General features: G+C 55.6%; 3 protein-coding genes across 8 annotated transcripts in view; 1 reads left to right on the top strand and 2 right to left on the bottom strand.

The window, feature by feature from the left end:
- The window catches only part of PCSK4 (proprotein convertase subtilisin/kexin type 4), an 8,164-nt gene extending 5,931 nt beyond the window's left edge, over positions 1-2,233 (bottom strand). Inside the window, 2 exon segments of the mRNA XM_014467167.2 lie at positions 1,675-1,779; positions 2,039-2,233. Coding sequence (XP_014322653.2) covers positions 1,675-1,779; positions 2,039-2,233 — 300 coding nt within the window.
- Positions 2,234-3,032: 799 nt separating this feature from the next.
- On the top strand, positions 3,033-8,804 carry REEP6 (receptor accessory protein 6). Of its 3 annotated transcripts, none has more exons than XM_023743269.1 (5): positions 3,033-3,282; positions 6,214-6,307; positions 6,401-6,539; positions 6,871-7,039; positions 7,247-7,415. In XM_023743269.1, the coding sequence occupies exons 1-5, from the start codon at positions 3,168-3,170 to the stop codon at positions 7,348-7,350; spliced, it is 621 nt and encodes a 206-aa protein (XP_023599037.1). In that variant the 5' UTR covers positions 3,033-3,167; the 3' UTR covers positions 7,351-7,415. The 3 variants fall into 3 exon arrangements, with proteins under 3 accessions (XP_023599037.1, XP_006101842.1, XP_023599038.1); XM_006101780.3 differs by lacking the exon at positions 7,247-7,415 and adding an exon at positions 7,673-8,804 and having other exon boundaries at positions 3,035-3,282; XM_023743270.1 differs by lacking the exon at positions 3,033-3,282 and adding an exon at positions 4,791-5,309 and having other exon boundaries at positions 7,247-7,424.
- Positions 8,805-14,078: 5,274 nt separating this feature from the next.
- ADAMTSL5 (ADAMTS like 5) lies at positions 14,079-21,834 on the bottom strand. 4 transcript variants are annotated; one of them, XM_014467222.2, is made up of 12 exons: positions 21,478-21,833; positions 21,005-21,077; positions 20,804-20,895; positions 20,491-20,551; positions 20,230-20,338; positions 19,095-19,222; positions 18,559-18,670; positions 17,883-17,969; positions 17,579-17,742; positions 17,088-17,286; positions 16,944-17,015; positions 16,249-16,593 (listed from the first exon to the last, which is right to left on the bottom strand). In XM_014467222.2, the coding sequence occupies exons 1-12, from the start codon at positions 21,531-21,533 to the stop codon at positions 16,292-16,294; spliced, it is 1,455 nt and encodes a 484-aa protein (XP_014322708.1). In that variant the 5' UTR covers positions 21,534-21,833; the 3' UTR covers positions 16,249-16,291. The 4 variants fall into 4 exon arrangements, with proteins under 4 accessions (XP_023599034.1, XP_014322708.1, XP_023599035.1 ...); XM_023743267.1 differs by lacking the exon at positions 20,491-20,551 and having other exon boundaries at positions 17,088-17,274; positions 20,804-20,898; positions 21,005-21,834; XM_023743265.1 differs by lacking the exon at positions 20,491-20,551 and having other exon boundaries at positions 20,804-20,898; positions 21,005-21,833.
- Between the last annotated feature and the right edge of the window lie 228 nt (positions 21,835-22,062).

The raw sequence follows: 22,062 nt of genomic DNA, 5'->3' as shown, positions 1-22,062 counted from the left end.
GAAACATCAATGATGAGAGAGAATCATTGATCAACTACCTCCTGCATGGACCCCCGCTAGGGACCGATGACTGGGAATTGAACTGTGACCTCCTGGTTCACAGGTTGATGCTCACCCCTAAGCCACACCGGCTGCGCTATCCTGCACTTTAGAGGGCCATGTTCCACAAACGAAGGCCTGCTCCTCTGAGCCCTTTCCACCAGCTCTTGGTCCAAGGGCCCAAGCCTGTGTCCAGGGTCTGCATAGGCCCCTTCCCAGGGTCCAACAAGGGGCAACTGTGAGGCTGTGCTTGTAGTGGAAAGTGTGTCTGGGTTGTCTACTGCTTGTGGTGTGGGACGAGGCCTGGGACCTTGTGTTTTCTGGGGCTGCTCTTCTGGGTCCCCATGTGTCTGGGGCTCTGCCCTCAGAGGGTGCCGAGACGCTTGGAGCACCCATCCCCAGGGCCCACAGATAACTGGTTACTGCCTGAGGTGGCATGGAGTCCTAGGGTCCCAACTCTGTCCCTTCCCCCATCCCTGTTCTAGATCCCTCTGCCCAAGACCTGCCCATCTCCCCCCTGCAGTGGCCACTGCTCTCTACCACCTCCTGGTCCTCTAGCTGACCCTTCCACTCTTCTATAATTCATTCTCAACACATAGCAGCCTTACTCTTTGTTGAAACCCTCCCAGGGCTTCCCACCACACACTCCAGGGCCCACGAGGCCCTGCCTTCCTGGCCCTCACAAGCCTTCCTTTGCTGCTGTCGCAATGGCTGCCTCACTCAGGGCCTTGGCACATGCTGTTCTGCCTGACTGGGCTGCTCATTCTCAGATCTTTGCTCTTCTTCCTTCCTTGTTCATCTCCCCATCCCTTTCCCCCCAAACCAGCTCATGTCCCTCTACTCCCATTTCAGCAATCAGGGCCATCATCTCCTCATTTGCTCTGCTCCAGTCTCAGGAACTGTCCCATGCATCTGATCCATCGGCAAGCCCTGGCTTCTCTCTCGCAAACCACATCTCCAACTGGCCAGTTCTCTCTGTCGCCAATGCTCCAGGCAGGTTTTGAACAGTTGGGCCTCTTGTTTCTTTATGGATCAGCTCCCCAGCCCAGTTCATACCCCTTTGTGGCTCCCAAGGGCTTTCCAGACTCAGCCTCAAATCCTCAGCTTGTAGAGTACCTGGGAATCTTAATCATTCAGGTCAAAATAGAGGAGGGAAGGGGGGTGGTTGATAAGAAATGTTGATAGTGTGCCAGGCCCTGGAATGTGCATCACGCACACACATGATCTGTTGCTCTCCACAGATCTTCCCTGTCTGGGTCCCCACTGTATAGACCAGTGATGGCAAACCTTTTGAGCTCGGCATGTCAGCATTTTGAAAAACTCTAACTTAAATCTGGTGCCGTATCACATATAGAAATTGTTTGATATTTGCAACCATAGTAAAACAAAGACATTTTTGATATTTATTTTATCTATTTAAATGCCATTTCACAAAGAAAAATCAACCCCAAAAATGAGTTCGCGTGTCAGAGGTGTCATAGGTTTGCCATCACTGGTATAGACTGGAGGGCCAGGTGAAAACCAAGACTCAGAGAGAGCAGGTGAGTTGCCAAAGATCACAGCCATTCATAACAATCACAAGAATAACAGGACGTGTCTAAGACCCTGAGGGGGCAGCCTCAAGGCCAGGCTCACCTTGGGGTCTTTCTTCAGGCGCAGGCGGTGGCCCCAGTGCGGGGTCAGGGACTGCTGGACCACACCCCTGTGCCGCAGGTGGAAGTACTGTCCATCAGGGAAGATCTGGGAATGTGGGGGAGCAGCTGCATCGCTAGGACCCGTCTTCCCTGATGCCCTGCAGGATGTCCCCTTTGCATCCTCCCCCAACCAGATGCCCTGGTGCGAGCTTCATGTGCCCTCTGGGGGTCCTCGAATCTGAAGCAGGGGTTGGTTGGGAGTTCTTGATATCTAGGGGACCCGAGAGACACCTTCCCATCTGTCGGGGCCTAGTGTCTTGGGTTGTCCAGTCCCGCCCCCTCGAGTCCATCCGAGTCCCACCCACCAGCCCCAGGTTGACGAAACCGAATCTGCGTGCCAGGCGCTCGGCCTCCCGGGAACCCTCAGACACCCGCACGGCCCAGCTGCTGACATAGATGGGGGCCCGGGCCGAGACCAACCCCACAGACGCGGGGAAAACGAGGACCAAGCCCAGGGGCAAGGCCAGGCGCAGCCAGAGATCAGTCCGGGTGGGCCGCATGGCGGCGGGGGCGGGGGCGGGGCCGGGCCTCCAAAAGCCCCTCCCCCTGGCCAAACCGCCGCGTTGGCCCAAGCGCCCGCCCCGCCCCCGGCACCATAGCAACCCTTGAAAGGCTTCAACTCCCAGAGGTCCTTGCGTCTCCCCTTTGGAGGCGCGAAGTCCCGACAGAAATGGGAGGGTGGACACACGCAGACCCAAACCCTCTGGAACCTTAGTCTCCCTATTTGTACATTGACCCCATTCTTCTGACCCAGAGGAGTTCACTATTGTTATGATTGACCCCGCCCTTTTATTTAGCCGCACCCCTTCCTACACACCCCTCCCTAGAATCAGCCCCTCCTCTCCCGTCCAACCAGGATTGCTCTTTAGAGTGAGCGCCACTTCTCAATTTAGCTCCGCCCCATACCCGCCCCTCAGATTCCTTCCCGCAGTCTTTATAATATGCCCCGCCCCTCCTCTGTTCTTGCTAATGAATCTCTTACCCTTTCTCCAATCAACTCTGGTCTTTTCAGGCCCCTCCCACCAACTCTTTCTACTACAGCACGCTTCTCTCCTCCCCCAGCTCCACTGCTCAGCCAATAATCCCCGGCCAAGACCCCGCCCCTCCAATCAGCTACGTCCCGCTTCCCCTCGACCAATCGGCGCCCTCGGCCTCTGCGCCCCGCCCTCTTCCTTCAGGTCGCGCCTGCGGCGGCCACTGCCCGCCAGAGGGCAATGAGGCGGGGGAGACGGGGCAGGCCCCTCCTCCTTTGCCCGCCCTGCCCTCCCATTGGCCGGTGCATCGGGCGGGAGGCGGGGACCAAACAGGAGGCAAAGACCAGCCCGGGAGTAGAGCGGTGCGACTCTCTTCTGAAGAAGGCGGCGCGTGCCCGGCGGGACCGGTGCGTAGCTCCGAGATCGAGCTCCGGCTGCCAACCCCGGTCCCGCCGTTGCCATGGACGGCCTGCGCCAGCGCTTCGAGAGTCTTCTGGAACAGAGGAACTTGGCCACCGAGACACTAAGGGCGCTCGAAGCCAAGACCGGGGTCGACAAGCGGTACTTGGCAGCGGGTGAGCCGTCCGAGGGCGCTCCGGGCTGTCGCCCCATTTCACCGACCTGCATACTGAGGCTCTGGGGTACCTGGGCCTTGGCCTGCCCCCATCCGGCCTGCCCCAGCTGTAGGGTTCGGGCCTTATGGAGGGGAGCGCCCACTGTCCAGTGGGGAGGCTGAGATCCTGGCTGGGGAGGGGTCCTCGGGTGAACCCGCAGCCCCTCCCGTGCCCTCGCCGTGCCACCTTGGGCCAGGGCCACCCCTTTTCTGGGCCCCTGCAGCACCCCCACACTGGTCCGCGTGTCTGGAGGCTGTCCTTTGCCCCCTCCCTTGGGGCTCTGGGTGCCCGCCAGGCCAAAGTCCGGTTCTTCCAGTTGCCCTGCAGGCCCCAGGGGTAGGAGAGGGGAGGAGGGGGCAGATAGGCGTCAGTGCCCTGAGTGTCTCTTCACCTCCTTCCCAGATGACCCCCAGCCTGAAAGCAAGTGTAGAGATCTTGTTCTTTCAGAGGGATACTCCCTGCCAAGAGGAAGGGTCATCCCCACCTACTCTCCCATTGTTTCCCCTCTTGGCGTGCCCTCTCCTCTCACTGGCCTACTGTGCATGAATAGTTGAGTTGGAGTTGGATTGTTTGACACTTGTGGTGGGGCTGCAGACAGATTGGATAGGAAACCAGGGAGAAGGGGCTCCAGCCACCCCTGACTGTAACTACTATTCTAGTCCTTCCACTTTCTTTCCTCCTCAATAACCTGGGATGAGCCCTGCCACTCTCAGAGACTGCCTCGTTAGTAAATGGTTAAATGCCTTCCTTCCCTCTTTTGCAGTGTTCAGGTGCACCCACTCTGCCACTTCTTCTAGGAGGACCCCCTGGAATGAATCACAAGGATGCTGGTGGGGGCGGGGGCATGTTCTGGGTGCAGACAGTGCCAGGTGTTTTGAGCACCTTCTATGTGCAGATGCTGGGAGTCCACTTAACTCCCATGTCCCCACCAGCCGGAGATCCCCATGCCAGGCAGCCAGTGAGGGTCTGAAATTTGTCCCCCAGGTTCCCAGTGCCCAACTATGTCTGCTTAGCCAGGGACCCGCCCATGCGAGCAAGCCTGGCTTTCCACATCTCGGTACCAGTGGTTGGGCAATTTAGGTCATAGAGAACTAGGGAGGGACCCACTGGGAAGAGGCCACTAGGGAGGCTGATAGTTAAAGGAAACTAAGGCCCCAAAAGGCAAGGGCTATGTGGGAGGATGCCCCTGCCACCTGCCCTGTGTGGAGTATTCACCTCTTCTCACCCCCTGGGCCCCATCTGTTGTTGATCTCAGGCCATGCCCCCCCCCCCCCGCCCCAACCCATGGACAAGATCATCCTCCTATTGCTGAGGCTGCAGGAATAGGGATTGAGGGGAGGGGTGCCCTGGGAGAGCCACTGACTAGTGGTTCCTGAGGAAGAGGTGACGTTCCCCCACCCCCTTGCCCAGATGTGGGAACCCTTGGGCTCCACATGTCGCAGATGGCCCAATACCCTACCCCAGGCAACAGGAGGAAACCCAGTGGAGCCAACTGGGGAGGACTTCCTCCACTTCTGACACCAGGCTCTGGGATCAGAACGAATGCAGGTGGAGGGAAGTGTATGGGTGACTCTGCCCTTTGGTCCAGAAGGTAGCCTCTGTGAAGGACATGGGAAGCTGTAAAGGCTCTTCAGTGACCCTGGGCAAGCCCCTTTCCCTGACAGCTTTTGTTTAGGTCTTGTCATTGCATGAGACAGAACAGAGAAGCACACAAGTAGCACTTAGATGTGGCAGTTACAATCATTGTTTTCAGAGTGGCTGATGCTCCTAGCTTCCCATATTCCCACACTGTTCTCCTCTGAGCCTCTTTGCTGGGAGTGCTTTTGTGACCAAAGTCCCTCAGTAATGTAGGGAAAGGATGAGTCCTCTCTGTTGAGTGTATTTAGCTAATCCACAACAACCCTAGGAGCCAGGGTCACTGTAACCCCATTGACAGATGGTGAAACTGAGTCTTCAAGCAGAGAGAGAGACTTTCTCAGTGTCACATGGTACGTGAGTAGAAGAACAGAGGGCTCTCCAAGATCTGAGAGGCTCTGTACTGCCCTTTGCTGCCTAAGACAAGGGGGTCTCAAATGGGGCCATACTGCCCCTGTTAGGACACTAGGCAGTGTCTGGGGACATCTGTGGTGTCATGGCGCATGCTCCTGGCATTGAGTGGGTGGATCCAGCCCCCCAAAGAGGATGACCTGGCCCAGATGTCAGCCCAGGCTAAGAAACCCCACACTAAGATGACATTTTGAAAATATATTTTTATTGATTTTAAAGAGAGCAGGAGAGGGAGATATAGAATCATCGATCGGCTACCTCCTGCATGCCCCCCACCAGGGACCGAGCCTGCAACCCAGGCCTCCAACTGGCAACCTCTTGGTGCATGGGTCGATGCTCAACCACTGAGCCACACTGACCAGGCATAAGATGAAATTTTAAATTGCCTCTGCCTTTGTCCGCTCACCAGTAATCATGTCTTAATGATAGAATGGCCTCAGTTTTAGTTTTTTCTCCTATTACTTAGGGCTCATGTATCCAACCCCTCTTATAGGGCCCAAGGTGAGGTGGTTATAATTGCAGATGATTCCTTATTCAGCAAGTGTTTATTGGGCAGCTACTCTGTATCCACCAGGGCAGAGGACCCTGCCTGCCTTTGGAGAGCTCACGGTACAATAGGGGAGATGGATATGTTAACTAATTACAGACACAAGACTCAGTGTTCAGAGCCATGGTGGGGGTTGTCCAGGTGCTGTGTGGAGACGAGCACACCCTGGAGAGGTCACTAAGGCTTGTGGGAGGAATGACAACTCTGTGGGGTGCATCTGCCAGGCCAAGAGGAGGCTGGGAGCCTGCGGACTGGGCGTGGAGTGAGCCAGACCCCCACCCATGCCCTCTTTTCTGCAGGAGCCACCACTCTGCTAAGCCTGTATCTTCTGTTCGGTTACGGGGCACCTCTACTTTGCAATCTCATCGGGTTTGTCTACCCCGCATATGCTTCGTGAGTGCCCATGGGCTGTCCAGGTGGGGAGCATGAGGGACTCCAGGCAGCCCCTGATCCTGTCACACACACCCTCCTCCCCCTCCCCCCCAGGATAAAAGCTATCGAGAGTCCAAGCAAAGAAGACGACACTGTGTGGCTCACCTACTGGGTGGTATACAGCCTATTCGGGCTTGCCGAGTTCTTCAGCGATCTACTCCTGTCCTGGTTCCCTTTCTACTACGTGGGAAAGGTACGCACCACTGGAACACACACAGGATAGGATCTCCTGGGAGCAGGCAGGCAACCAGAGACTGGGGGTTTGAGGGGCCCGCCCTGCTGCCTCCTCGGGTGTGGGGGGAGACTCAGTCCCTTCCCTGTGGAAACAGGCCCAGCCAGGAGAGTATCTGATGGGGGCAGCCCAAGTCCATCCAAGAGGGTGTCTGATGGGGGTGGCCAGACGAATCCTAAGGGGTGTCTGTGTGGGCCTAGGTCCACATAGCCCAGTGTCTGACGGAAGAGGTCCAACCCCTCCTCCCGGGGCACAGATCCGGGCCGAGTGTAACTGCCATCCATGCCCGCAGTGCGCCTTCCTGTTGTTCTGCATGATTCCCGGGCCGTGGAATGGGGCTCACATGCTGTACCGTCGAATCATACGCCCGCTGTTTCTAAAGCATCACGAGGCCGTGGACAACATCATGAGAGACCTCAGCGGGCGAGCACTGGACGTAGCAGCAGGAGTAACCCGGGACGGTGTGTGCTTGTAGGGCACGGGGGAGTTAGTTTGTCCCAGTTTGGGTCTGTCTGTCTCCCAGCCTATCCACCCCTGCTTACCTTCACTCCTGGCTCCCCTACTCCTGACTCTGACTGGTCTCCATCTGGCATCTTGGCCATTGGCATCAGGCGCTCTGGCTTCTCCTCTCACTGTCCGCCTTTCTCTCCTCTGCTTTCGGAAACCAGTCCTTCAGACCCTGGCCCGAAGCCGGGCTCTCGTCACCCCAACGGCTATGGTGGTGGGCCCCCCGCTGCTACTGGAGCCAACCATAGGTAACCCCCACCCCTAGGAAGTAAGTTTTATATGTGTATGCATGCGTATGTGCACGTGTGAGTGCAAGCATGCATGTGTGTGTGTGTGTGTGTGTATGACTGTGGGTGTATGACTGTGGGCTGGTTTGTGCATTGTGTGAGTTCATTTATGTGTGTGATTGTGTACAAGTGTACCTACATATGTGTGAATATGTGCAGATGACTATCCTTGCCAAGGATGGCCATTGACCCTACCCTGGTCCCCAGCAGCCTCCTTCCCACTCTCTAGCAGCAGAGCATAGCCCCAGGACCTGAGAGCTCGGCCAGACCTACCTTACCCCCATGGCCCTCTCTCTGCAGCCAAAGTAACCGTGACTCAGCTCCAGAAGGACAAGTGAAGTCCCTACCCAGTCCCCGTGCAGATAAGCTGGCCGGCCAGCTAAAAGACACCGTGTCCTCCACGGATTCCTCAACTGATTCCTCAGAACAGACCCGCTCTGTTCCCTCAGCCTCAATCAAGCCAGGCTCTGGGAACGCCTCATGCACCAACTTTGTCCCGTCCCATTCTCAATCCTTGGTCACAGGCTCTGCCAGTGGCTCCAAGCTGCCTGGCAAATCCCAGGTCCAGTCTTCCTCAAAAGCATCTATTGCGAGAGCCAATTCTTCCAACCAGCCCCCCCAACCATCTGTCACTTCCTTGGGCCCCTCCCAGCCAGCCCAGCAGTCCCCCGGCTCTGGTTCAGGCCCTGTGCATCATCCCAGCACCTTCTCCAGCCAGCCCCCCCCTACTGTGACATCCCCCAGTGGTACCACCATCCCCATGCAGCCCCAAAGCAGTCCCAATAGACCAGGGGAGTCGGCCCTCAAAGGCTCTAAGTCCAACAAACATCAGAAGACGTCCCCAACACTGATATCTCCCAATGGTACCACCATCCCCAGTCAGCCCCACAGCAGTCCCAATAGACCAGGGGAGTCGGCCCCCAAGGCCTCTAAGTCCAGCAAACATCACAAGACGTCCCCAACACTGCCATCTCCCAATGGTACCACCATCCCCACGCAGCCCCACAACAACCCTAATAGACCAGGGGAGTCAGCCCCCAAGGCCTCTAAGTCCAGCAAACATCACAAGACATCCCCAGTGCAGCCATCTCCCAGTGGTACCACCATCCCCACGCAGCCCCACGACAGCCCTAATAGACCAACGGAGTCAGCCCCCAAGGCCTCTAAGTCCAGCAAACATCAGAAGACGTCCCCAGCGCAGCCCCCAACCAGTACCTCAGTGCACGAGCAGCAGCCCCAAACCAATACCTCAGAGCCCGAGCTGCCTGTCTCCTACCTTTCTGGGTTCCCTCTGGAGTACACCTCAGAGTCCACCACTGAAATCACCTGCCACTGGCCCCACCACCACTCCTGGCTCCAATACCTACAGCACTGCTGGCGCCTGAAACACCTATCCTGCTAGGAGAGGGCTCAATAAAATACATCTTGCAGAGCCTTCTTTTGCCATCTGTCCTGGGTGTGTGTATAGGGGGGGGGGGGACCAGGTGTTCTTTGCAGGGATCCTCCCATCTAATCAGGAGAGGCTGCTGTGTAGCCCCACTTTAAAGATAAGAAACTGAGGCCCAGAATTATGGTCTTGCCAAGTGGCTGAGATGAATCAGAGATGAGAATTGGAGTACAAGTCCCTTTTCTGGAAGGGGACCTCAGGAAGCTTCAGTAGGGAGTGGGTAGGGGAAGGAGCCAAAGAAGTAGGTGTGGCTAAGCCTGGAACCTGTGTCCAGTGCACACCTGAGACCCTCTGTTCAGGTGCTGAGGGATCCAGGGACTATCCACTGGGGGAGCAGTGGCCATTCGTTTCAGCCAGCATCCCTCTGCAGGCAGCAGAGAGGCCTTGGGGCTGGCAGTTGACAGACTGGCATTCATGGAAATGGAGAGAGGGGAGTTGGGTGAACACTAATGGGGCCTCCTTCAGCCTTCACTTGGGTTTCCTTTGTGAGGCTGGCATGACCCCGTTCATGAAATCAGGAATGGATGCAGATGCAAAAAGCCCAAAGAAAGAACAGCAAATCCAATCCAACAGTATATAAAATATAGAATGCCCCCCTGTACAGCTATAGATCCCTGGAGGCAGATCCTGAACTGGAAGCTGGGGGACGGGGTGGGGGTGGGAGTGGAGCTGGACCAGGCGGCTGTCTCAGTGGAAGCAGGGGTGCCTGAAGCCTGAACTGCACCTGCAGCGAGCTCCACCTGGAGCCTGGGGGCCTGGTTTGTCCCCTGAGGAAGGGGCTGTAACACAAAGGCATCTGCTTTCACAGCTGGGGAGGACCTGGGCCCCACAGAATCCATCAGGCCACTCAGCTCCTGCCACCCAAGCTCTGCTGCCCCATGGTCCTAGGGGGCCACAGCTTCTGGTGCAAACACAAGAGAAGGGCTAGCAGGATGAACCGCAAACCCTGACACTGCAGGTACTTCTGAGGCTGTAACTCAGTGGTTCTCAACTGGGGGCAGTTTTTTCTCAAAGGTGCTGGGCAATGTCTGGAGACACCCAGTTTCTTTTCTTTTTTTGGCAGTTAGTCTCTATTCTTTCAATTAAGAAAAAAAGTAGTATTTAGTATGTGGCAGAGGAGGGCACCACACTAAATGCCGGGTATTCACTAGTGAGTAAAAGGAAATCTTTGCCATTTAAATTGAGGACAGGCAAGGAGACAGAAAATGGAAAGAGGGTACCCAAGAAATATGGAGAGAAAAGGAAGCAGTGACAAAAAAGGAGAGAAGCCTGAGGTGGTGAGTGAGCTGACACCTGAAAAATGAGGAAGGACAGGCCTGAAAGGCAAAGGCAGGGACAATCAGGCTGTGGAGCCTGACCGTGGGGCACCTGGCTCAGCTGAGGACTAAAGGAGGGCCCCGGAGATCCTTCCAGAACAGAGGTGCCTAGGGGGTCTGCGCCTTCACACTCTCCCTCACTGCTTTCACGTTTTGACTCAAATGCCTTCTTCGCAGGGAGGTCTTCCCTGGCCCCTCGATATAAAATCTACATGACCCGCCATGTCTCCATCTCAACATGACGTGTTTTACCGATTTCTCTTGCCTCTCGCCTGCCTGCACTGTGAGACTGTGAGCGCCACAGCGGCTGAGATTTCTGTCTGTCCCGTGCTGTGTTCCGCCTGGAACATAGTAGCAGGTCAATAAACATTTGCTAAACTAATTAATAGCTCTAGGAAGGCTTAACAGAAAAGGCAGCCATGGTCGAGTTCCCCTCGGACCCGCCCAACAGGCCCACCACCCTCCGACCGGGGATGAAAGCGACTCCCAGGCCTACGCTCGGCCGACTCTGCTCAGCTTCAGTCCAGCCTTACGCAGGGCCTCAGGGCCTCACGAGTCTCAGGGCCCCTGGCCAACCATCTCCCACAGATCCCACCACCTCCCGCCCCACCCCGCAACCTCCTGCCGCATTGGCCGGTGTCTGCTCTGCTCTGGGGTGGGTGCGCGCGGCGTCGGAAGGCGAAGACCCTACCGTCCCTGACCGAGACACCCAGTTTTTGCCCAAACACATCAGCCAAGTCTTGCAATCCTGTGACATGCCATGCCCCTCGCTCCCTAGCCAGCGTTGCAGTTCCCAGCTGGTGGTGACTCAAGACAGCTTTCCCCAAAAAGGAGGCAGCCCTCTGCAGCCACCAACACCACTGCCCGTGTCCTCATCCTTGAGAATTCTAACAAAGGAGGAGGAAGTGCTGAGTGTTACGCGGATATCGAGCGCTTGTTGTATTCCCACCCCTCCTCTAGGAGCCAGGGTTACAGTATTGACCCAGAGAGTTAAAAATTTCCCACTCCTGGTAGTTTGGGAAGGCAACAATTGGCATGATACATGCATAACATGTCAGAGGGAGCCCTGTGGCTCAGTTGGTTGGAGCATCATCCTGTGCATCTAAGGGTCGTGCGTTCAACTCCTGATCAGGGCACATACCCAGATTTCGGGTTCGATCCCCAGTTCAGGGCGCATATGGGAGACAACTGATCCATGTTTCTCTCTCACAATGATGATGTTTCTCTCTCTCTCCCTCACCCTTAAATCAATAAAATTAAAAAATATATATTTAATTTAAAAAACACATGTCAGAGCGAGGTGAATGACATGGGGAAAATGCAGCCGAAGTTGAGGGGGCCAGGGCTGCAATGTCAGGGTCAGAGAAAGGCCTGTCTATGAAAATGACATTCAAGTAAAGACATGAAGAAGGTGAGGGCATGAATCTGGTGAGAATCGGACAGGGGTGGTCCAGGCAGAGCCTGGCAGAGTGTAGGAGGAACAGGGAGACCTGTGTGGCTAGAGCTGAGTGAATGAGGGGAGAGAGGAGGTGAGCCAGGGGGTGGACCGTGCAGATATCTGGAAGGTGTGGTAAGGACTTTGGCTTTTCCTGGGGATGTAAGATTTGTCAAGAGGGAGGAAGGGACTGATCAAAGGTCTGCTAAGAGGCCTACGTGGGTGTTGGGGACAGGGATCTCAGAATCTGCTTATCACTGGCCCAGCTGTTTGAAGAATGTGCTGTGGCTGTGGTCTGGGGGTGGGGCAGTGCTGGGCTCACTCTGCACCTTGCATCCCCCCTACCCTGCTGTCCCTAGGTTGGTGATGCCGAACCTATGACAAGCGTGTCAGAGGTGACACGTGAACACATTTTTTTGGTTGATTTTTCTTTGTTAAATGGCATTTAAATATATAAAATAAACATAAAAAATATAAATCTTTGTTTTACTATGGTTGCAAACATCAAAAAATTTCTATATGTGACTCGGCACCAGAGTTAAGTTAGGGTTTTTCAAAATGCTGACACGCCGAGCTCAAAAGGTTCACCATCACTGCCCTAGGTGGTGAAACAGGTGCTCAGAGGCTGTCCCTGTCCCCCTGCCCTGGTCAGCTCACCAGGCAGTACAGATAGGGAGGATACACACCTGTCTTCCCAGGTGGAAACAGTGGCCTTTAGCCCCTCAGACTTGTTTTATTTTATATATTTTTTTAAAATATATTTTTATTGATTTCAGAGAAGAAGGGAGAGAGAGAGAGATAGAGAGAGAAGAGAGAACCATGGATTGGCTGCCTCCTGCTCGCCTCCTATTGGGGATCGAACCTGTAACCCAGGCATGTGCCCTGACTGGGAATCCAACCTGTAACCTCCTGGTTGGTAGGTCAGTGCTCAACCACTGAGCCATGCCAGCTGAGCACATCGTTTGTTTTATTCTTAAACCTACAGAAAAGTGTAACCAGTGACTCAGAGCTACTAAGGCAACAGGGCCAGCCCCTCCCAGTCACTCCCCACCCGCAACGGTATCTCTGTCCTTTCCTATCTGACTCAGAGCTGTGTCTGTGAGACTCACACCACTGTGGGAATTATCAGTACTTTGCTCTTTTTCATTGGTGGAGAGCATTTCATCTGTGGGTAGGCCAGAATTATCTGCCCCATTCCACTGTCGATGGGCATTTGAGTAGTTTCCCATTTTGGGTTATTATGACTAAAGCTGCTAGGAACATTCTAGAACTGACCTGTGGTGAGTGCAGCTCTCCTTTCTCAGAGATTGGAGAGTACAGGGTGAGCCTGTGAGTCTTCTGGGGTGACCATAACAGATTACCACACACTGGGCGAGGGGGGCCTTGAAACAACAAAGATTTAGTCTCTCACATTATGGAGGCCAGAAGTCAGTGTGACAGGGCCATGCTCCCTCCTGCGATTCCAGGGAGGGTCCTTCCTGCCTGTTCCAGCTTCTGGGCTTGTGGCCTCATCGCCCCAGTCTCTGCCTCCATTGTCACATGGCCCTCTTCTGTCTCTCCTTTGCATGTCTCTTATGAGGATACTTGTCATTGGATTTAGTGCCCACCCAGGTCATCCGGAATGATCTTATCTTGAGACCCTTAATTATATCTGCCAAGATCCTTTTTCCAAATAAGATCCCATTCACAGATTCTGGGTGTTGGGACTTGGACATATCTAACTTGCTACTGTGATTTTTGTTCATCTGTAGCAGACACGGCCAAACTGTTTTCCAAAGTGGTTCTGCCAACCCCACCTGTATGTCCACATCTGAACCTGTGCGCTCTCAGACAGTCCAGGGCTTTCTGTGGCTCTCTAAGTGGACATGTGTCCTCCCATGTGTCAGCCGTCTGGTACAGGGTCAGTGAGAGAAGGGCAGATGACAGAGTGGTGCCCTCTGCAGAGAATTAGAAAGGAAAAACATGACAGACCCCCCAGAGCTGGCGTTCAGAAATACTGAAAACAACCTTTTGTGGGGCTAATGAAATAATTACAATTACTGTCATTTTTACTAATATGGATGCAAGTTTCAAACATGCCTGTTTTAATTCATCTTTTAATAAACATCACCATCAGTGGGAAGTCAATTTGGAGAAGTCAATTTGGAGAATTCCCAGTTCTGGACAAGCAGTGCTTCCTTCAAGAGGAGGTTCCTACTCCGGGCAATGTGTGTGCCTCTAACCGGGATGGGCTAGCGTATCCCTGCAGGGACACAGTAACTAATGAAAAAGGGCCGAGGGCTGACTGTAAAGAGGAAAAAAATAGAACGCTTCACTTTGTTTCTGTCATTCTATGTAACCACCTGGAGTTATTAGTGTTTCAGTGCAAAACAGCGTCATACGTTGCTTGGCAAGTACAAATGGTAGTTCCTTCCTGAACCACCACGCTGTTGAATTTGAGCAACTTTAGAATTGCAAGGTTTTCTTCTCTCTTTAAATGGTTAGACTGCTTTAAAACGAAAGAGCAGATCGAAACAATGGCATGTTTACTGGGAGTGTTACAAGACCATTACAGGAGGAGCTGTGAAGGGCTGGGGAAGCCACAGGCCATCCCGCCTGCCGGAGGAGACTCTGTGCTGGCCCTTCCCAGGAGCAAGCGCCTCTCGTCAGCCAGTCCAGATGATTTGGGATTGGGAGCTCTGGGGCTGAGAAGGCCTGAGACCCTTATTCCCAGACATATCCCCATACTGCATGGAGGCAGAGGGGACAACCTCAGGCCAGTGGTGGGAAGAATGGAGCCGTAAGTGGGTGCTGGTGTAAGGCTGGTGGGTGAGGAGAGGCATTCCTGAGGAAGGCAAGTGCAGATGAGAGAAGTGGGTGTGGAGGAGGAGGTACAGAAGCAGGGCTGCAGGTAACCAGTGCCTTGACTACCTTTCCCCCATCCTGCCACCAGTGGGCGCCCAGGCCCCACACCTCCCTCCAGAACTGCATCCCACTTTGCCCACGAAAGTTGGGGCTCTGAGGTTTCTCCAGCTTCAGCACTCGTTGCAGATGACAGAGCCAGGCCTGGGGTGGTCTAAGCACTGCTGGGCCCCTGGCATACAGTAGGCACTCAATAAATACCCGTTGGAGGAATGCATGAGTGAACTGAGGGGCTAGGGAAGGAATCCAGAGGAGTGTGATTCCCATGATCAGAGCCAGGAAGGGCTGAAAGGGTACTGGAGAGGGGAGTGGTCTGCCCTCAGGTCATCTGCAAAGTCAGGGGCTGAGCCCATCCAGCTCTGAGACCCGCATATTGTGTGCCCCTTGCCCACTGCCAGTATCCATGCTACCAGGAAAAACACAACCATGATGGTACAGAAGAGCAGATTGTCCCCAAATGACAGTGTGGGGCACCCCATCCGGAACGGGGAGGCAGAAGACGGCGCCCCCACCCAGAGTGGGGGAGGGTTTGCTGAGCCACCCCCCACACACCCTCACTTCTCACATGACTGATGCCTGCCCTCTTGCTCCAGAAGAATAAATGAAGAGAATCTCTGACAACACAGGAGGATGAGGATAGCCTGAGGGGAGGGGCTCTGACTGCTTCCTTTGCTGGGGAGGCCTGAGATGAATGTGTGGCCCCCAAGCAGGCCTGGAGAAGAGGCTTGGGACCTATAAAAGCCATGTTTACCCCGTACTCACCCCCCATCCTCATATAGTCCCTGTCCTCCCCTCCCACAGAGTGTCAGACATTCTGAGGGGAGGTGGGGAATGGACCAGGTAGAGGGGATGGGGTTTGTGAGATCACATGTGTACATGCTGTGAAAACACAGTTGTGGATCCTGCTACCAGTGCATCCACACATTTCTGTGGCCAAGTGTGCCGTTGTTTTAAAAAATTGCTTGTAAAAACTAAGTAGAAATATAAAAGGGGTGAACAGCAGTGTGGACTGGAGGAACCCCTTCTAGAATTGCTGAGGTTGTCAAAATTATCTTTGAATAGTCATGGGGCTGTAAAGTAAACCATAGGGAATATAGTCAATAATATTATGATAACTATGTAGGATGCTAATTGGGTACTGGAAATATCAAAGGGAGCACTAGGTAAGTATACGATTGTCTCACCACTAAGCCGTACACCTGAAATCAATACAACATTGAAAGAGACAAGATGATCTCTGAGCCTTCTGGTAGTCAGCACAAAAGGGGAAATGAGTATGTCACAGTGCCTAGTTAGGCATGTGTTCTAGTGGGTATGTCTGTTTGTGACAATGTCTCTGAATACATTGTGGTGCATGGGTAAATGGCAGCCAGAAGAGAGAGCACAGAGTTTCAGGGAGTTACACAGTGAGGAGCTTCCTGGTAGCCAGGGCAAGAGGGGAAACGGATACAGTACAATGTCTCCTAGGCATGTCTTCCTAGGGCCCTGCTTGCGTGTGAGAGTGTCTCTAAACAGGTGAGTGTGAGGCAAGGGGAATAAAAGTAGACACAAAGTTTCTGAGTAAAAGAAAGCATATGAGTTTCCTGGCAGTCAGGGTGAGAGAAGAAATCAGAGTTAAAGAAGCAATTCAGTGTTTTCTCATCAGCGCCTGCCTCCTGTGAGAGTGGATCTGACTGACTGTGCGCAAAGGCGTATACGTGTGTCTGAGGGAGAGGTACACAGCTGTGGTGGGAGACAGTTCTGAGTTCCTTGGAAGCCAGGCAAGAGAGGAACTAGGTTGAGTTTGAGCCTGGTCAGGCACATCTTTCTTGTCTGGGGGCTCAGACAGGGCAGTGTCTGGCAGCCAGGCGGACTCGGCTGTCCTCGGCGGGGCTCCAGGGCCGGGCATAGCCAGCATGGGGCAGCAGCAGCCGGTCCTGAGTGCCATCGGGGTTGACCAGGCGCTGGGCAGCCAGCAGGTACTCTCGATGGAGGGCCATGGGTGGGCAGGGGCAGCGGCCAGGTGCCCACACATACTCGAGGGACTGCAGTGGCGAGCGGTTCTTGTAGACGAGCTGCACGCGCACCTCATAGCGGGTCTCCTGGGCCTGGCGGAGGTGGCCCAGCACTCGAGCCCGGAACACTGTGGGCAGGGCGGTGCTGAGGCCAATTGGATGGTCCAACCTGGACACCCATTCATGCACCCCGTTCATGCCATAGGAGGAAACGTGGGGTCAGGTGGGACATGGGGGGCCCCTAGGGACTGTGGAGAGGGTCCTGGGGTCCAGATCAGGTCAGCATCAATGAGGACTTAGAGGTCAAATTAGAGCAAAGGGCCAAATCAAGAAGTCAAATTAGGGCCAGAAGGGGTCAAGTTGGAGTCACATCAAGGACTCAAGAGTAAAGTCAAAACAGGGTCAGATGTCAGCAGGAAAGTAGCCAAGTTTAGGTCAATTAGGGGCCAGGTGAGGGTTGGGGAAACGGGTCTCTCACCAAAGTCACTGCCGCAATAATGGAGCAGCCGGTGGGCACGACCGCGGGTGTCCGGACAGGGTGGGCAGGGATCTGTGAGAGAGTGCAGTTAGGGCACACGCCCCACCTCCCTGCTCGCCCCCAGAGTGGCTATTCCCTGCTCACCTGGGGTGGGCTTTGGGGTCCGTGTGGGGAAAGCAGCCAGGGCTTCCTGGGGCTCAAGGGACTGGGGCTCCCCCTCCAGAGGCTGCGGCTGCCTCAGAGACCAGCCCAGGGCCTGGGCCTGCTCCTGGAAGGGGCCATAGCGCTCCCTAGGGAGCCAGAACTCGAACTCAATGCCGGGATTGGGCTCCTGCAGGAGGACCTAGGGAGAAGGTCACACACTAGGGAGCCGAAATCAGAACTGGTGGCCCAGCCTCCATCCTCTGGCCTTTCTCCTGATTCTCTACCCTAGCCTCCCACCTCTGATTCTCTATCTCACCCTGGCCCCTCTGACACTCTCTCTAATCCGATCTCACCCCTCTGACTCTCTGTTCCTAGCTTCCCCACTCTCACTCTCTATCCCGACTCCCCCTCTCTGTCCCCAGCCTCCCCTGGGTCCTTTAATCCCTGCCACCACCACGTGCCCAGCCGCCCCCTGGAGGCCCCGCACGCACCTGCAGGAGCAGGTCTTGGGACGTGGGTCCGGCCGCGCGCAGCGTCTCCTCCGGCCCCGCAGCGCGAGTGTAGACCACGCGGGTGCCCGCCGCCTCATACGTCCCGGACGGGCTCACCTCCCCGTTGCCGTTGAGCACGTAGCGCCCGTCGCCCCCAATCAGCGCTGCAAGGGAAGGGTCAGCCCAGGCTCCCGGGACCCCGCCCCTCCACCTCCCGACCCTGCGTCCCCCTCCTCCGGCCTCAGTCTCCCGGCTCCATCGAGGCGGCCAGGAGGGCGCCTCCCCCTCGGAACCTCTGCGGTACCCAGGTGGTTTCGGCTCCGATGGGCGGCGTAGATGTGCCTGGCGCCCTCGGGGATCAGAGTCACGTTCCAGTATCCTGCGAAGGCTCCTGGGCGGGAAGGAAGGAGGATGCTGCGGGGCGGGTGGTGGGTTTTTTGAGGGATGCTTTGAGGATTAAATGAGATACTGAGGCTAAGGAGATTGGCCTTGGTACTGGTACCCCAACAACGGTCCATAAACGTTTGGAGTTAAGATTAGTATCGCCTAGCCCCGGTTTGGCTCAGCGGATAGAGCGTCGGCCTGCGGACTCAAGGGTCCCAGGTTTGATTCCGGTCAAGGGCATGTACCTTGGTTGTGGGCACATCCCCAGTGGGGAGTGTGCAGGAGGCAGCTGATCGATGTGTCTCTCTCATCGATGTTTCTAACTCTCTATCCCTCTCCCTTCCTCTCTGTAAAAATCAATAAAAAATATATATATTTTTAAAAAAAGATTAGTATCGCCTAAATGAGGCAGCGAAGGGGTTAGAACCACATCTGTTCTGGGAAGGGCGGGACAATCTGGCAGTGACCAATCAGAATGATGAACGAGAGGGGGCTGCGCCGCAGGCTGCCCAATCAGCACGGGAATTCACTTCCGTGCCCGCGGCTTCGTAAAGGGTCGGCTCGGGGAGAGTGGAGAGGACGGGGCGAGAGGTCACCGGTGTCACGGAACACGCGCTGCACGAAGAGGCACGAGTCGTTGGTGCCGCCGCAGCGACCACAGTGGTCCTCGCGGGCGCCCGAGCCCATCAAACCGTCACAGCCGGCGTTCTAAGCGGATGGGGAGGACACGTGTCAGAGAGACCCCCTGCCCCAGCCCGGGCCTCGGCCTGGGAGAGGGGGGCGGGTCCTGAGAACGAGGAGGCGGGGCCTAGAGACGAGGGTGGGGCCTGAAATAAAAGGGATGGGACCTGGGAATAAAAGGATGGGCCCAGAAGGAGGGGGTCTGGGTGGGGCCTAAGGAGAGGTGCCGGGGGCGGGGCCTGTGGAAGAGGGCGGGGTCATGGAACAAAAGGAAGGGGGCTTGGCGGGACTTGAGAGTGAAAGGGCGGACTCTGGAGAGAAGCTAGGAGTGAAGTCTATGGAGGGGCGTGGCCCGGTGGGAGGGGAGGGGCTGGGGACCTAAAACTAAATGAATTCGGTCTGGGGTGGGGTGGGAGGTGGGCTGGGCTGGGCGGGTCCTGGCAGTCCTTACGAGGCAGCGGCCAGCCACGCAGAGTCCCTGGCTACCCCAGCTGCAGGGAGTACCATCCAGGACGCGGCCAAAGCTGTGGTAGAAGGCATGTCCCACGGCCAGGCAGTTGAGGTCGCACTGGTTGGGCGCTGGGGGTGGAAGGACAGAGTGGACCAGGGGTCTTCCATCCCAGTTACAGCCCCCTTCCCGCTAGCCTCCCAGAGAGAGCCACCCCCTTGGGCAGATGAGGCCCAGAGACTCAGCCCAAACTGCACATGCAGGTTGAAGCAGGGCCAGGACTGGGCTTCGGCGTTTTGCCTCCAGCTTTCTGACTCTCCCAGGCAGATATCCTGGGCCTGCATGCCTGCATTCATTCATTCCACAAACACTCAAATAACCATTTCCAGACGTGATTCTAGGCTCGGCGTTGAGCAGAGCTGCACCCAGCAGGTGCCCAATAAAAAGTGTTTGTCCAGTGCTGACTGGGTCCCACATAGCACGTGTCTTTAGCCCCCGCCCCAGGACTCAGTTCCCCCCTCTGCTTGGCAGCAGGGCGCAATGAGCAGTCCAATCACTCCAGCCCATAGCTCTGACTCCTGCTCCTCCCATCTCCCTCAGCTTGGCTGGCTGACCCAGCCTGGAACAGAGCCCCAGCTGGCCCTGGTGGGCTAATGCTTAGGGCAAAGGGAAAAAACACGATGAGGTTTACAAATGGAACTTTCTTTATTCTAGGCTTTTCTTACCTGTGTCTGCCCTCTCCATAGCATCTGAAGCTGCCTGTCTCCCTTAAACCTGGAGGCATGCTGCCCCCAGCACATAGTTATATAACTCACTATTTTCAGCTAAATACTGGCAACATTTCCTGCTACCAAGATAAGTTTGAGAACTGTTGGCCTCTGGATTCGGCCCTGAGTAAATCCTCAGTCTGGTGTTCAGCCCTGTGCGGAACAGACCTGGCCTCCCCCTGCCTCTGCTTTACATCTCACACATGCTTTTCCCCCTTCCCTTCACCAACTCCTACATATCCTTCAAAGCCCAAGTGCTAATGCCTACTTCTCTTTACAACCCTCCAAGTCCCCCTTCTTTCTTAGCAGCCCTTTCTCCCTGTCAGCTCTGAGTTGTTTCCTCTGGACCAACAGGAGGGCAGGCTACTCACCACCATAGAAGGGCACCCATTGGTAAGTCTTCTGGGGGCCCAGGACAGGGTGGCCATTGTAGAGGGCACACTGGAGGTCTCGGAAGGGCATGGCTCCTGGGGGACAGTCCTGGGGACAGAGGTGGGTGGCTCAGAGGCTGGGACAGACTCAGGGGAGTCCAGAAAATCTGGCAGGGTGGCAAACATATTTGGGGGCATGAGTGGGGAAGCAGCAGAGCTTCAGGGCAGACTCGAGGGGTCTTGGAGGTGGACAGAACTTACTGGCAACTGGCAGAGGCGGTACTCATGGGTGTCCCCCCAGCACCGCTCTTCCCTGGGGAACCTGTGAGGAGCAGCGTGGCCAGAGTGTGGTCAGGTTTCCCAGTAACCTCCTTCCCAGAGCCCGCCTGCTCACCCCTCACCCTCCCACACCAACCCTACCCACATTCCAGGTGCATTCGTAGGATTAAAAGGCACAGCATGTGTGGGCAGGCCAAGGGTGTGTTCAGGGGCTGGGCCTGGCTGGCAGGAGGGAAGGGTCAGGAACCCCCTCGCACCCGCGCATCCGAGCCCCGGCTTTGTGCTCACTGCTCACCGGATACAGCGCCGACTTCGCACAGAGAGCCCCTGCCCACAGGAGCTGGAACAGCGGCTCCAGGAACCCCATGGTGTCCACTCGCCTGGACCCTACTTGGAGAAAGAGAAGCATGGTCAGCATGGAGGGGAGGTTGGCAACCCCCACGTGGCTATGGGGTCTCCATGCCCAATGCCCCCTGGGCTCATGTCCCCCCCTTACCTGAGCACTGCCTCCCAAACCACAGTTCAGGAGGGTCCATAGCAGGAGCAGGAGGTTCCAGAGGGGGTGGGGTCTGGGGAAGCAGAGGGAGTCTTTGCAGTGGAGGTGTGAGCAGGCCAGGGGTTGAACCTCAGCTCTGCCCTGACTGTGATGTGGGGCAGTAACATAACTTCTCTGAGCCTCCCCTTCTTATAACTGAAAAATGTATTCATAATACAGCCCCCCCCCCCACAGGGAATTTTTGAGGAGTCCTTTGGATCAGGTAAGAAAAATGGGAGGCACTGAGTCGGGAATATAGATGAAGAGTTCAAATTATTATTATTATTACCATTATTGGTTGTTTATTGTCTTATGATGCACACAGTAGGTGCTTAGTCAGTGTCTAATGACAGAACAAATCATTCCAGGATAAGTGCACAAGTGTCTCCAGGGTCAGGGCGCCTCACTGCTCTCCCCACCATCATTGCTTCTACCTTCCTGTACGGCCAGGGGCCAGCGACTCCCCTTCCCCGGGTCTCAGTTTCCCCATCTATGCACTGGGGACCAACTGGGGTCAGTCCAGGACTCTGAGACCTTGCAGAGGGAGCAGCCCGTAGGGGCTGGGTCCCTTCAGGGCTCCATCCGATCCCAAACCCTCGGCAGCAGGTGTCCCCATATTGGGGAGGGGCAGAAAGGGGTAACCTGACCCTGGGCCAGCCAGCACCTCATGGCCGCAGGGATGGAGGGCCAGGGTGGTCTGGAAAGAGAAAAGGGCCCCTGATGAGGATGATGCAGAAAACAGGGAGACAGCTGGGGTGGGGGGACTGGGCTGGCAACTTTGCCTACCCAGGCCTCAGTTTTCCCCGTCTGTCAGGAGAAATATAAAGCCACTTGCCATCCACACCCTCCGCGTGACCATGACATTGGCAGAGAAAGGAAGACGGGAAATGGGCCATCCTGGTGAGCCCTTCCTTGAGCAGAGCCAGGGAGCCCAGCAGTCAGCAGTACCAAAGCACACGCAGGACAAACTGGAATCCTCTCACCCCCCCGAGTTCCTGGGCCCCTGGTGGGGGGGAAGG

The sequence above is a fragment of the Myotis lucifugus genome, unplaced genomic scaffold (genome assembly GCF_000147115.1).
Source record: "Myotis lucifugus unplaced genomic scaffold, Myoluc2.0 scaffold_383, whole genome shotgun sequence".
NCBI lineage: Eukaryota > Metazoa > Chordata > Mammalia > Chiroptera > Vespertilionidae > Myotis > Myotis lucifugus.
Note: the sequence above shows the minus strand (reverse complement) of the source record. Positions and strands in the feature narration are given on the sequence as shown.